Source organism: Ursus americanus, chromosome 11, assembly GCF_024610735.1.
Source record: "Ursus americanus isolate L20-20 chromosome 11, mUrsAme1.1.p, whole genome shotgun sequence".
NCBI lineage: Eukaryota > Metazoa > Chordata > Mammalia > Carnivora > Ursidae > Ursus > Ursus americanus.
The window spans coordinates 70,422,561-70,437,924 of NC_142137.1; the positions used below are offsets into that span (position 1 = coordinate 70,422,561).

General features: G+C 39.8%; 2 protein-coding genes across 4 annotated transcripts in view; one reads left to right on the top strand and one right to left on the bottom strand.

The window, feature by feature from the left end:
* Positions 1–13,526, bottom strand: part of PRKN (parkin RBR E3 ubiquitin protein ligase) — a 1,256,589-nt gene extending 1,243,063 nt beyond the window's left edge. For all 3 annotated transcript variants that reach the window (XM_045805474.2, XM_045805473.2, XM_087865639.1), the window contains exon 1: positions 13,371–13,526. In XM_045805474.2, coding sequence (XP_045661430.2) covers positions 13,371–13,383 — 13 coding nt within the window. In that variant the 5' untranslated portion in view covers positions 13,384–13,526. The remainder of the gene's footprint in view (positions 1–13,370) is intronic.
* Positions 13,527–13,688: 162 nt separating this feature from the next.
* PACRG (parkin coregulated) overlaps positions 13,689–15,364 on the top strand; it is a 496,763-nt gene continuing 495,087 nt past the window's right edge. Inside the window, exon 1 of the mRNA XM_045805472.2 lies at positions 13,689–14,187. Coding sequence (XP_045661428.1) covers positions 14,032–14,187 — 156 coding nt within the window. The 5' untranslated portion in view covers positions 13,689–14,031. The remainder of the gene's footprint in view (positions 14,188–15,364) is intronic.

A 15,364-nucleotide genomic window follows, 5' to 3' on the forward strand; every position in this document is an offset into this window, starting at 1 on the left:
TTATATTTTATAAAGTTAGGTCTCCACCAAAGGAGAGGGAAAGCAGGAAAACCATGCAAGATTCAGGGAATAAAAAGAGTTAAGAAGGTAATTTTATTCTCCATTGTCAAAAATCGTACAAAAGCAAAGTACTGAGGGTTCAAAATTCACCTTCAGAAATTTAATGAACAGACTCAAATGTCACGGAGTGATTTGTGTATGATTACTGCAAAAGATTTGTCTGCTAGTTATTACTCGCTGTTACCAGCAAATAAAGAAAGAACTTGAGAAAGAGGATGAAATAACAATTTAGAAGCAGAATTATAAAAGTCAACATCCAACTCCCTCAGAGTTATGTCCAGACTTCAGGCTAAGTATCAAATGTGATCCATAAATATTCCAGATTTACTGCATGGTAATGCATGTGATTAAAACAAACTGTGCTAAAAATTAGGAAAATCCACAAGCTCAGAAGGTAATTTCATATTCACTTGTCTCCATAATTCATTAAAAATAAAAATGAATGGTTTTTTAGAACAACCACAGACATGAATTTGATGGATGGCCATTCCCCCGCCCCCCTGTGAGCCATGAGGAGAAGGTAGCTATGTTTATTCATCATGGTCTGTACCGTCGTGGGGAAGCGATCCTGCCAGCATGTCCTGCTATTCAATTATGTGGACACAGAATACAGCCTGATGCAGACACTGCTGGGGGTGTGCTTGCTTACTGCAGAGACACGAATATGTCAACACTGTCTGTAATTTCCCTCCAAAAAAGATCAAAATTTAAACCTGTCTTATAAATAGCATGAAAGAACATCGTTAGAACAATTATGAAAAAGAATCTGACTTCAGTTCCTTATTTTAGAGCTAGGACCTTTGTATCCTCCAGGGTCTTTGTCTAGCAGGACTGAGAAGGAGGTGGGGTGGAGACTCCAGACACAAAACGGTATGGATGACATCAGAGCAGGTCAAACACTAAGAGCATGGAAACAAATCTATTTTCCCCATTTAAAAAGAATCCCTCAGAATAATTAAAATGAATTCCTACCCAAATTAAATTGCCTTGAAGTTTTCTGAGCAAGGCTTTAGGCATTATAAACACTCCTTGACTTTGGCCTGCCAGGTTTTCTCGATCAATCATGCGGTAGCCTAAAATTAAATTGAAATGATTAGATCAAGGAAAATCAAATTTTTTAACGTTTAGTTTCAGTAATGTGATTATGAAGCTTTTAGTGATATTGTAATTACTTTGAAGCTTTGAGCATATGTTTCTACTGAGAGTATTCCATGGAGAAAAGCTGCGTTAGGGAAACAAGTAAATACAGACCCCAGTGAAGAACTGGGGTCTGTATTTGTTGCAAAGTTAAAAGCTAAGGGTGGAAAAGAGACACTGCATCCATGTGATTTACACTCTAAACATCCTGCAGGGATCAACCACTTTAAAATCCCAGCTAATTCCAGAGTTAAAATAATGGAATGGCTTCCCTCTAAGGGCAACATTAGAGAAGCAATAAGGAGAAATAACAGTAAAAAGAAGAAAGAAAGAAAGAAAGAAAGAAAGAAAGAAAGAAAGAAAGAAAGAAGTCATCATCCTGTACTAGCTCCAATTTTTGCACAGGAAAATGTGACAAGACCAAGATCTCTCTAAAATTGATAAATCTCTTCTCAGAATATGAAACATTTTAATATACTTCATCTCTGCCAAAATCAAGCCACATAATTACTACCCTTTTCTATTCTTTCATCTATTTCAACACTTACTGAGATTATGCTCGGTTTGGGGGTTACAAAACTAAATAAGATGAGGTCCCACCCCACAGGCAAATATCAGTGGAGACTGGATTCTTGCAAGGAGGTACTTCAACCTCAGCAACAGGAAGGGAGATTAGAGACGACAAAACCAGAAACAAGAGAATGGTCTCCTCCCCTTTGTTTCACACTTCCACTCATTCAGCAATTATTTATTAAGTACACGTACACGTCTTCCCCCAAGAATGAGGCAGGTAAGTAAACACACAACATTAAAATGAAATGAGATTAGGTCTTTAAACTTTAGCAGGAAAATCATTCCATCAAAATGATCTGAAGTACGCCAACCTTCTCAAGGATTTGTTTACTCTGAATATCAAAGCACAGCTGATTGTCCTAGTAGCTTAAAGACCTGAAGTAGGAAGCAATGCAACGGACTTGGTGTTTACCTTAGATGTTGCCCATTTTATTATTATTTTTTTAATTTGAATTTATGTCTTACTTTCAGTCACAGACACTGTCACTTTCTACTATCTTAGAAGAGCCCTGATTCATCAGGTTATGTTCACCTGCCACTGACCACTGCAGGCAGTCCAGTTTGCTTCCTCTACCCCAATGGGCCTTGGAATTCAACAGAGAGTATCTATTTGTTGCACACGTGCTGCCCTTCACTCCATCAGATCGCCCAGATTGGTACTGCCATCATTTCTGTCATCCAAAAGTAAGTAAGTGCAATTTAACTTGGCCCCACTGCCAAAGCCATCCTTCTGAAAATAAATCTGACCATGCCTGTTCCTAGCAATTAGACCAACTGGCTCCTCATTATTAGCATAGCAAAATGTGAACCCTCCAGCATGGAACAGAAAACTGTCTTAAGCAGGCCTCTATCTCTCTTCACCTTGATCCCTCTTCATTTCCTTTTCCTAGCTCCGTCTGTACTCCGAGCTCCCATCCATGACTTCTCCTTCCCCAGCACAGCCTCCATATCCGAGCCCTCACATCTTGCTCTGCTAGGAATGAACTTTATTTGCCTGCTCAGGAGACCACTCATCCCTAAAAGTCCAGCGCAAATGCCACCTCTTTTCTGGAGGTTCCCTTGTTCAAGTAAACACGCTTCCATTATAACTTTTGTTACCGCTGATCACTATTTCGCAGGTGTAAACAGCATCTTCACTAAATTGTGACTTCCTCATTCGGATATGCAGACTTGCTACCTGTGGCAGGTCCTATAACACAGGGTCTCAATAAATATTTGTTGAATTTAACATTTATTTTCTTTCTTCTTTTTTCCAATAAAAATAAACTTCTTTTCTTACAAATCCATTTCTACGTCTATTTTAAAATTTTATTCCGTATTTCCCTTAGAGTTACTCCTAACTGCACTAACAATGTGTAACTGAATATCTTCCAAATATTTCAGCTAAAACTGCCTCATGAAACCAAATTCTATACCAACATCTTTAAAAAAAAAAAAATTAAGTGAAGTAAAGTACACAATTTCATTCTTTTTTGTCCTTCGTAACTTTACTAGAATTTACTTATAATTTCTAACTATGTAATTTTCAACCAGGCCAGATTAGTTATTATTTAGGAAGGCAGGACAATGTTAAATTATTCCACAGGAGCATTAGCTGTCTGACATTCGTAGTGAACTGGCAAATAAGAAATCAAAATGTACATAAAATGGTTTTTGCTCCGGCTTTGCCTGATCATGTGTTGTTGTGTGAAGTCATATTTCCTGTCAAAAGCATAACAAAGCTTCCCCTGCTCTACAGGATACAAATGAGCAACCTGGTACAGCAAATTACCCAGCTGTAATTCACCATTTCAGTCCTGGAGTGTAGCCACATGTTCTTTTGCCACCTGAGAAAACTACCTTGAAAAGTGAGTTATGTCCTTGGCCAGCCTCATCAACTAGTCCACAAAATAAAAAATAGATGCCTCATGTGTGACATAACTGCATTGCCTTTAAACGACCTCAGAAAAGGCAAAATCAAGTACTATCACTGTCAATTCAACGTCCTGTATCTGTTATTCTTAGCTCATAATAAGACACCTCAAAACTAGCTTTCAGATGGAGAAAGCCTTAATGGTACTGGCGGTAGGCTGAGAAGAACCTTCTCAGGCTGGCCATGTCCTAGTCGCTGAAGCCCGTGAATGTGACTACGTAGCAAAGGGGACTTCGTGGATGCAGTGAAATTCAGGATCCTGAGATGGGGAATGTAATCACCGGTGTCCTTACTAGAGGGAGGCAGAGGGAGATGTGACGACAGAGAAGCAGAAGGTGCTGTGGCCCCTGTGACCCTGAGACTGGAGCAAGGCAGCCAGGAGCCGGGACGGAGCCATAGAGGTCCCAGAGGAGTCCTTGCTGGAGCCTCCGGGAGCTAGTTCTGCTAACACCTGATTTCAGCCCCTTCAAACTCAACGTTGGATTTGTGTCCTCCAGAGCTATAAGAGAATAAATCTGTGTTGTTCTGAGCCACCAAACTTGTGATAATTTGTTAGAGGCAACAGGAACCAAACACAATAACTGAGCTACCCCTCGCAAGTGTATAATACCACTTTTAAAAAGTTAGGGAAATGATGGTGCTAATCCGTCTTCCAGAAAACACTACTTTTATGACCAGAACATGAGATTATTCGATGCTACAACTGGTAATTTATCTGACATAATTTGCCACAGAAATAGAGTCAGTTCTACATATGTTATAAAGGTGATACACTTGTCCAATCCTGAAGACTGTGTTTATAACATTTATTAAATTTCTATATTTGCAAAATAGTATATGCTTAATGTCGAACATCTGAAAAACACAAAACCACAGTGCAAAAGAATTCTACAATCCAAAGATAATAATTTGGGGGGATAGTTTCTAAAATTTTTACATATATAATGCTATCAAGTTTTCAGTTATGGTAACTAAGCTCTTACATTAAGAAATTTAAAAAAAATCTTTCTTAACTACTAAAGAAGTCACACATATTTATCAGACTTAGGTGATAACGTTAATATTCTTACTATCATCATTGCTTGAAGAAAAAAAAAAAATCATGTCACCTCCAGAAATCTGACCCCAAACAACATCACCACCCATTCTCTAACTTTACCAGCATAGCTTGCATTTTATCAGGCATAAAATGATTAAATCAGCTGCAGAAGCCAGAAGGGATTTTTAATAAATTTATACACAAAGAATTGTGACAACCATGACTAGACCCAATAAAGAAGTTCCTCATATGTTAGGCGCCAAATAAAAATCATTCCAGAAAGTCCCCCTAAAAAACCGGAGTTATAAAATGTGCAGTGGCGCTGAGGTGCCCAGCAGCGGCCAGGGTCTAAAGGCTAGCACATACACCCGCTGTGAAATTACCGTACACTGAGAATAAGATTATTTGGTGAATTCCTGGTAATTAAGCCAATGGGGGGAAAAACAATACATTCGATAGAAACTCCACATGCAGTGAGAAACTACAAGTGCCACACACATAAATAAAAATGCACAATGAAGAAGAAAGAAAACTCTAGAGAGGACCACAATAAAGGAAGAAATGTCCTAACCTGCCAATGACGGCATCTCACCAATTTCTAAGTGTAGAGTAGGATACAAATATCAGACCTCCACTATATATTACTTTCTGTTTGTATCATACGATTATGTCTAAATTGACTGCACAGTAAAACACATTCAATTCTTATCCAATACTATTAACTCAGGCATCTTCATTTAAAAACATGTTTTGATATTGTCACACACAATAATCCAAACTTGGTGAACATCCACCCACTTGAGCGGTCTACGTGTGTTTGTACTCGGCAGCCCGGGTAAGCAGCAAATCGTGGAATGCCCCAGTTGTGCTTAAATCTGTACCTCTCACTCCCCAAGGACACGCCACAGAGCTGGAAAGGACTCTAAACCAGAGTTCAAGAGTGGAAAGAAGCATGCTAGAGAATGAATTATTCTTCAACCTTGTTTCTCCAGGCAGTAAGCCAACCTGGTTCCCAATCCTCTGCTCAGCCTAACATTCCTCATTCCCCAAAACTGGATCAAGGAATAAAGTAAATCCAGGACCACATTCCTAAGAAAGCAAAATGCAGAAACAAGGCGTGTTTACTGCAGACAGCTCCCCGTGTAGGGAAGGACCCTGGTGGTTCCCAGTCTGGTTAGTCATGTCATCCCCATTGTGACCCTCAGAAACACTTTCACAACCAACAGTCAAGCCCTGTGGAAACCAGTGGCAAGTGAGGAAAGAGCTCCCCTCTTAATTATTCAGACAGCAGCTGCTCCTTCGAGCTAAAGAATGAAATGTTAAAATTCCAGTTTCTGAGAAAATAATGTGCAAAAAAACCAGTAAACACAAGAAAAGGGGGAGTACAGGTGGCTTCTTTGAAATACAGACATTGCAAACTCAGTCAGTCCTATTTCTCCCTGTTATTCATGCAGAGCAAGCTTCAGGTACGTATGCTACCTTTCCATGTTCTGGAAAATGCATCTACTCTGCACAATAAGCTTAAAAAATCACAATGTAGCTACAAAGGGCTTCAACTCAGGTCACCTAATTTATGCACTAAAACTCCAGAAACATTTAAGAACAGGAATAACTGGTACATCCATCGATTAGATAAATAATGAAATTGTCTCACCTGGAACACCAATATTAATTCCCTAATCACTATTTTTTTTTCCTATTTGATGAGGGTGGGAATGGGGTTAGAGGGACAGGTAAAGTTGCTATATATTGTACATCTCGAGCTTTTTCTCTGTTCCAACGGTAAGGGCTCTAATGTTAACCTTTATTAAGGACCCTATTCAAGTCTAACAAGAAAAGTGAATTGGAGAAATCATCAAGAACCTATCGAACTATTAAAAATACAAACATTGGTCCAAGGATGGTCTCAATACATGACCAGGTGTATAAGTTATGCAGATATTGAAAAGGAAACAACCCTACCTTGCACTATGCTGGGTCATCGGGACCTCTGGCTTTAGCAACAGTGTTTCCCCATCTACGGAACAAACTATAAATAGAAACCTAAAAATCACATGCCACATAGCAAAGAAGGACATCTAGAGTACCTCTGAAACATGAATAAATTTAAAGCTTTAGTAACATGGAAAAAAAAAATACCTGTCAATGAGAGATATTTAATACATTCTACAAAAAAAAAGGACTTTTTTTTTTTTTTTTAGAAATGCGGCCCTTCATCAGAGATGAGTTAATGACATCAGCAATGTCACCAGGCTGAGAAAAGCCATCTCCTAGCCTACAACCACCTATCGCTTTTAGTGGAAGACCATCTCCTGCTTGAGAGAAGAAGGAAGCCATCGATGCTTACCTGGGCTCCTGGGCACTGCGGCACTACAGCACAGCTCCCCATTCCTGCCACAGACATCTCTCTAAACTGTTATCCGTGCATAACGCTCTTCCGATACAATGGTTCACTACCGACTCCTCCTTGCCACCGCAGTGTAAAGCTACCGTCCTTGACCCTGCTTACAGCTGACAGACCATGCCCTTCTAGCCTGGTGCCAGCCTACTTCCTCTGGCCTCTGCCTCACTGCATGGTCTTCATCACACCCTCCCCTCTCCCTGACATGCCTCAGCTCATGTCTGTCCCTCCATCTAGAACGCTGCCTTCGTCTAATGAACTCCTACTTGTCCTTCAGTGCCTCTGGACACAGTGGATCCACCAGGCTCTATCAGTTACCCTCTCCAGCACCTCCCTGTATAAACCTACATCATGATAGTTACAGTGTAGGACTGCAAATCTTTATTTTTCTGTACACCTTCTACGCTATGTGGTGTTGCTAAGCTCTTGGTTGACTCTAAAGGAGCTAATTGCTTCAGGTTGAGAAGTGTGAGAGCTGACACACAGATGGGGATCTTAAGGAAAACTTCATATAAAGTTGGTGTCATTTGAAATGGATCTTGCAGGATGAACGGTAGTTTCCAGATGTACTACAGAGAGGAATAACGTTCAAAGCTGAGAAAATAACGTGCAGAAGAGACCTGAAAATCTGTGGGGTGACGGTGTGTGTGTGTGTGTGTGTGTGTGTGCTTGTGTGTGCATGTTTGTGTTGATATATACACATCTCTTTCTAATTACTCTGCTTCTGTTGGGGGGAGGGGAGAATTCTTACCCAAATACATGTCTCATCAGTCCAACCAGATCACAAACTCATCTCAGAGAAACGGTCTCACATCTCCCTGTGTCCCTTCCCAGCAGGCGATAGACACACACTTGCCACCCACCTGGACCTCCTCCCCCGCACAGCACCACCCAACCCAGTACCTCAGAAAGAACTGACACTGACATCATCATCGTGAGCTGAAATACCTGTTAATCCAGGGAAGAAAGGCTTCCATTTAGAGAAATAGATACACGAATAAACCTGGTAGAAGCCCCAGATAATTAGGACATATAGCACTGAGGGAAATATAGTAACATTACCACAATTCTTTTTAACCAAGACTCTCTCCTATAGGGGGAAGTAAATAAGCCAGGAAGGTGAGCTGCAACATAAATCAGCCAACTGCCATATAAATTTCCTTCTTTAATATTATAAAACTTAAGAGAGAAATCATTCAGGTTACTACAAAGAAATATTTAAAATGAGCTCATTAAATGCAAATTAAAACAGAAACACTGAATAAGCACTGGGCCACAATTAAAGGGTGAAGAAACAGCAGGTAAGAAACAATTTTCATTGATCAAAGAACTAAAAGCTAAAAGAATAGACTATTCTGCATTGAAACTGCTTTCATGAATATGAAGCATTTCGAAGTAAGGAGATTTTTTCCCCCTTTTTCAAAGAAGCTTTGGAGGTAGAAATGGATCTGCATATCTTAATACAAAGTACTTTCATTGTATCATTTTAAAGCAATGAAGCTATGAGTTTTCAAAAAAAATGTAGACTTCAAAAAAACCCTTAGAAATCATTCCAAAATTGAAAAGGGCATAAGGTCATCATTCTAGAGCCTTTGGAGCCAAAGAAGAACTGTACATAATTATACAAAATCACCTATGCAAAGATTCAGTAGAATTTCCTTTATGACACAATTGTACTTCGTCGTAAATAGAAGCTTTCAGAGCCTATCTTGAGTACTTCAATTAGGGTCACTTTTTATCTAAAATTATTGAAATGGGAAAGCAAGTAGTACTGTGGTATATTCAACTAGAAATATAAACTCTGAGACTTTCAAATTCACCACATATAAGCTTTAAGACAAATATATAGATTTGTAGGCAAACAGTAAAGTTCATGACAAAAGTTCATGATAGCAAGGGCATTTTTTTTTCTATTTCATTCACTCATGTATCCCTGGCACCAGGAATAGTAGATACTCAATTATTGGATCTGCTGTCATGAAAATAAAACAATATAAAATGAAAAATGAGAGGGATTTTTCCCTCATAAATTCATTTTAAAACTTAAAATAGTAATACTGTTTTTCATTTAACAGAAAGGCAAAAGCAAAAATAATTTATGATACACAAGGAGTAAATGGGCATTCTTATAAACACTGCCAGACAAGGCAGAGCCACCAAGCACAGTTGTGCAGCTTGTGCACTGTTCAAAGGCACTAAACCTGAGCGAGGATGGAAAGAGGCAGGGAGAAAAGAAAAACCCAGTAGGTGCTCTGCTGATGGAAGGTGAGTCAGTCTTGAGGAGGATGTCTTTTTGAAATTCTTCAGTCCTGAGGAGCAGGGCAGCTTTTGCTACCTTGCTGCATTAGACAGAAATGTAAAATAGGGTGACTTACTTTAGAACAATTCAGAAATAGATAGAAAAAGTCAAAATCTACTAATCCTTTGACCAGAAAATCCACCCAGAAATTGTAATAAGATTTCTACTTTACATATATGCTTACATACACAAATAAAAAGATATGAACACAAACATTTCTGATGATAGCAATCTGTAAACCTACTGAATGTTCATTTATTGAAAAGTATTTGCATAATTTGTGTACATCCATAAAATTAAAAAAGTAGGCAAGAATTACTGTGGGGTGGAGTTGTATAGGTATATATTTTTTCTAAGAGATAATCTAAACAATGTACAGATGTGACTATGTTCTAATTGTCATTTTTTTTAAAAAAAATCAAAACTTTTTAAATAAGACACTGAATTTGAATTCCAATATTGACAACGCTGTTGTATACAGATCTATGTACTTTAATATCTGATATTACTCAGGGGCGCCTGGGTGGCACAGCGGTTGAGCATCTGCCTTCGGCTCAGGGCGTGATCCCGGCGTTATGGGATCGAGTCCCACATCAGGCTCCTCAGCTATGAGCCTGCTTCTTCCTCTCCCACTCCCCCTGCTTGTGTTCCCTCTCTCGCTGGCTGTCTCTCTCTCTGTCGAATAAATAAATAAAATCTTTAAAAAAAAAAAAAAATCTGATATTACTCAAATACCTAAATCCAGTTCTATAGGAATTAGAATATGCTACAAATATCACTACTAAAATTCAATTTAAAATAAAAATTGCTAATTTTTAAAAGGGTGAAATATGCTTTTAATGATGCCAAAAGTTGTATTTTTCTAAGTAGAATTTTCTTTTTCTTTTTTTTTTTTTTTAAGATTTTTATTTATTTGACAGAGAGAGAGACAGCCAGCGAGAGAGGGAACACAAGCAGGGGAAAGGGGAGAGGAAGAAGCAGGCTTCCTGCTGAGCAGGGAGATGGATGTGGGGCTCGATGTGGGGCTCGATGTGGGCTCAATGTGGGGCTCGATCCCAGGTCCCTGGGATCACGCCCTGAGCTGAAGGCAGATGCTTAACGACCAAGCCACCCAGGCACCCCACTAAGTAGAATTTTCTTAAGCCTTTCTATTCTGCTTTCTTTTATCTTGATATCCTTCCCCATACTTCTCAAAGTCATAATCACCAACTTCAATTAATATGTTTCTACGGATGTCTGGGTCAGGACATTTAACATACCAGTCATAATTCAAGTGAGAAATATAAGTACTTTTGAAACAGTCTCTGTGCCACGAAGAAAGACTGGGTTTTAAGAACATAAAAGGAAGGTTAATTCTACTGATAGTGAGGTAACAGTTAATCCCCTTTACTCCTATTGTACCATGTCAACCTATTTTTGTTTTTCCTCAAAAGTAAGCCAAGATTTATATAAAGCGGAAGAGTATTATTTGCATTAAAGAGGGTGCAGCAATTAAAAAGAGCATAGGCATAAAGGGGCAATTTCTAAGAAGCACAATGTCTTTAAAAAAAATCTCAGATATATATTGTTTACAGTTTGATCACCAGCTTATCACTAGGTATAAACTGTAATGCCTTTCCCGGCTCCAAAGTTTAGTCACAGAAATTGGAAACCCATCACTCTACAACTTCTTCTCAATTGCCTCCACTTTCACTTGCCTTCCAACATTCTCCTTCCTTTCCACATTTTCTAAAACAACCAAGTACAAAACTGACAATCAAAACTTTTATAAAAATGTGCCCACCAACAGAATTAGGCATATTCTCTCTTCCTTCACTTTCACTTACCTTTTCACACTCTCTTCCACATCCTCCAACACAACCAAGACCATAACTGGCAACCAAGATTTTTATAAAAATGTACCCACCAACAGAATTAGGCACACTCTCTCTTCCCCCACTTTCACTTACCTTCCAACACTCTGTCTTCCTTTCCACACTCTCCAACACAACCAAGTCCAAAAGTAGCAATTAAGATTTTTATAAAAATGTGCCCACCAACAAAATTAGGCAGTGAAACTAATTGTATAAAATAATTTACTGCATATTGTCCCCGTGGTTTTTATATGTAAGGTACTTTTCTTGGGAGGGGGCATGTTGTATTTATGTTGTAATACACATTTATTCGCACTACGTAAAACAAAATCTGGAGTATGAGAAAAAACGTCTTTTAAAATGTACCTTATATTCTCCATGTAATTACAAGTTACTAATAACTGTCTAATCAAATCCAAAGATCATACTCTTTCTTCTTGTGTCCCTTAATCCCAAATAAACTAAACTCCCTAAACATAGTTCATCCTAACAAATATAGTCATTTATTAGATAATAATTTAGAATTGTGATTTTTAGATCTTAAGTCCCTATCTTTATATATAGCTTTACTATAAATTTGCTTTTAAAAGTATTCATGTACTAGATTAAGTTGAATTAAAATAAAATTTGCACAACTGTTTTCAAAATAAAACAAATTATTTTTTTTCCTATAAAATACTGACATCATGGATTTTGAAAACTGTCTTCTTGGTTTTCTGAATCAGTTCAGAGTTGTGTTTACAGTGGATTATATGTAATAGTCACCCTAAAAAGTCTCAAAAGATTCGTAAAAGTTTATATGAAAAATTTATTTATAAGAAAAAATGTCTTAATTGGATAACTCTCAAAAGTCATTCACCAAAAGTCATACTATGCTAGAAAGGCAAGAAAAATTGGACAACATCCTTAGGTTTTATCACTGCTGCATAGACAGTGTCACTTAATCCCTGGCATGATTCTCCCAGTGAGTAGAATGCTTATACTTTAACATTAATTTACTAAAAAAAAGACTTAAGAAGACTTTATCAGCGCATACAAACACGTATTTTAAAATCCACTTCTCATCTTTCTGGACAGACCACTTCTGTCTTCAGATGTACTCATTGCTATCAAAAGTGTTTTGTAAGTGGCACTCATCAGGAATAATCCCCAAATAGGCTCACCAAATCTTCCATACACAATCTAGAGCAAGTCTCTGTCATAATAAACCCCCAAAATAGCAATGGTTTCTAATCATACTGTGCATTTCCACTAATTTCAAAGATTACCGCTAAGAAGAACAAAAAAAAAAAAAAAAAAGAAAGAAAAGAAAAGAAAGAAAAAGAAAAAAGAAAAACTTTTGGCTTAACCCCGGAAGGGAGAAACTTTGCTAATCTTACACATCACAGTGTTTATAAACAATTATAATAAACCATTTCCAAAGCTTTAATCACAAAAACGCACCTAGGTCATTTGGTATTAAATAATAATAATAATTCATTATGCAAATATTTAATCCTTGTTATTTACTCTAATTCTTTCATCTCAGACCTACAATGAGAGATTTAAAAGGAAAAATCAGAGCGGCAAGACGTTTAAATCCCTTTGCAGGAATTTCTTTTGATCCTAACCATTATTGCAGGTACCTTCCACCAGAGTTTAATGCTTCGCTAGGGTTTCCCAGGAAAGAGTCCTACAGACGGGGGTCCCAATCTGTTCCTAACTGGAATGCAGCTACCAAGGCTCACTGAGGGATCTGCAAAGGGACCCCCGCAAGTCCGGCTGAGCAGTGAGCTCGCTCTCGGAACGCGCGACCCAGCCTTCACCTTGGGAGGCGCAGGGGCGCACACCAGGGTCCCTGAAGAAGTTGTCTCCAGTGGGAAGCCTGTCAAACCACGGGCGGGGTGGGGGCTTAGAACACACACACTTATTCTCCTGGCCCACGGCGGGCACTGGGAGGCCCATGGCGGGCACTAGGAAGCCCGCAGCGCGGGCTGAGGACAGGCGGACACGGCCGCCCTGACACTGACAGTTGACACCGGCGGACCTGGGGTCCCTGTCCGCCGAGGCCCGGCGGGGCGGCGCAAAGAAGCTGTACCTGGCAGGCACCCACGTACCTATCATGGTCATTGGGCAGGTGGAGGTTGCTGGGCATGCAGGGACCTACGCGCCCACTGGCACCCGCACGTGCCTCCCACCAGTGTGGCTCCGGGGTTCAATCTTCCAGCACTCGCCTCCCCTGTGGCCGGCAGTTGGAATGCGCACGCGCGGACGGCGCGCAGCCAAGGGGCCTTCTGGGAGTCGTAGTTTTAGCGCGTAGTTTCTCCTCACCCCGCCCCCCGCCCGCCGTCCGCCGTCCGCCGTCCGCCGTCCGTCGTCCGCCGTCCGCCGTCCGCCGCCCGCCGCCCGCCGGTCGCCGCCCGCGTTCCGCTGGCCGCCTTCCGCCGCCATTCCGGATTCAGGCCCAGGAAACGTACGTCACGGGGGGCCTGGGCCATTCGGCAGCAGTGTTGACGCGTCGCTTAGCAACCAAGAGGCTTACCTTTGGAAGCTTGTTGCGGCTCTTGCCACGGTCCTTCCCTCTTCCCGCCCCTCCCCTCCCTCAACTCCCTTCACCTAGGAGCTGCCAAACATCTGGATCACCCTGGGCACTACGAGGGGTTGAATTTCTACCAGTAACGCGCCTTTTTACATTTTTCCCGAACTCCTTTTCACATCCGTAAAACCCACTGACTCTTTTACTACACGTTTTATGAGAACAAGACATTCTCTAGGAAGATGGTGGCAGAAAAAGAGACCCTGAGCTTACACAAATGCCCAGACAAGATGCCGAAGAGGACCAAGCTGCTGGCACAACAGCCGCTCCCGGTGCACCAGCCTCACTCCCTGGTTTCTGAGGGCTTCACAGTCAAAGCCATGATGAAAAACTCAGTCGTAAGTGATCTTCCTGCATTGAATGCACTCGGTCCGAATCAGGGAACACCAGATTATAGATGTTGGCCGGCCCTGAAATGGATTCTGAATCTGTGTCCTGGGTGGTCTTTGGCAAAAATGGCAATTCCTTTGCAGAAGGTGCCCAACAGAGTGTGGAGGTCCCCGCTAGGTTGTTAGAAAGGATTTTGGGCAAGTGAGGTATTATATCCCATTTATAAGCACTTTCCTAATAACTCATGGTTTCTAGACCACCCCAAATTACTCTTAAACTATTTACACGAAAATGAAAAAGAGCCTCATTACTTATTGATTCCTAATGGAGCCCCACTCAGCAAAGGGCCTTCTAGAAGGCGAGTTCTTAGAAATCATAAACTCTTGCAGAATTTGACATGTGCTGATGTACACCTAGAAGCATGAACTCATTAAATCATCTGTAGTAAGAAATCTCATCAGTTCAACCTAAGGAATTTTAGAATATCCCTGCATTTACTCTAACAACCCTCTTTCTTACAAAATAACATCAGCCTGTTAGAGCACTGATAGGCAATTTAATATGAAGTCTATTTCCAGACCTTTTAAATGATAAATTTTAAACAATCCAAGCTTCAGTTCAAGTATTTCTATTACTATATAGTCCGTATTTAATTTATATTATTTGTGATAGTAAAAATGAAATATTCTCAATACTATTGGGGAAAAAAAGGTTTAAAATGCACACAAGTGATTTAGCTACATGCATGATAGGTTAAAAAAAACTTTCATATTTGTTAAACAGTTAAAATTTGGTATGCTAAACCAGGTTTTAATTGTGACTCACTAAGCAAGCCCCTGTCTGGGAATGAGATATTAATAATAAATGCAGCTTTCAAATTGGTATAATTTACACTCTGGGAGCATCTGACTTATTGTATGGTAGCTTATTATGTTAAATGAATAGTGTTGCTTTCCACTATCACAGTATTTCTTTTACATAAATGTTGCAAGTCTAGTACCTTGTTCCTAAATCCCATCCTTTACCTGCATGAATGAAACAGATTACCTCTAGATCCCTAAGCCAGATTGCCATATTACTACACAAAACGATAGTTGGATTATTGGAATGTGTGTCAGTTGGTTTACAATAGTGAAAATTTGTGGATATAGACTAAAACTCCTGCTTGTTGTAGTTGCAATCCTT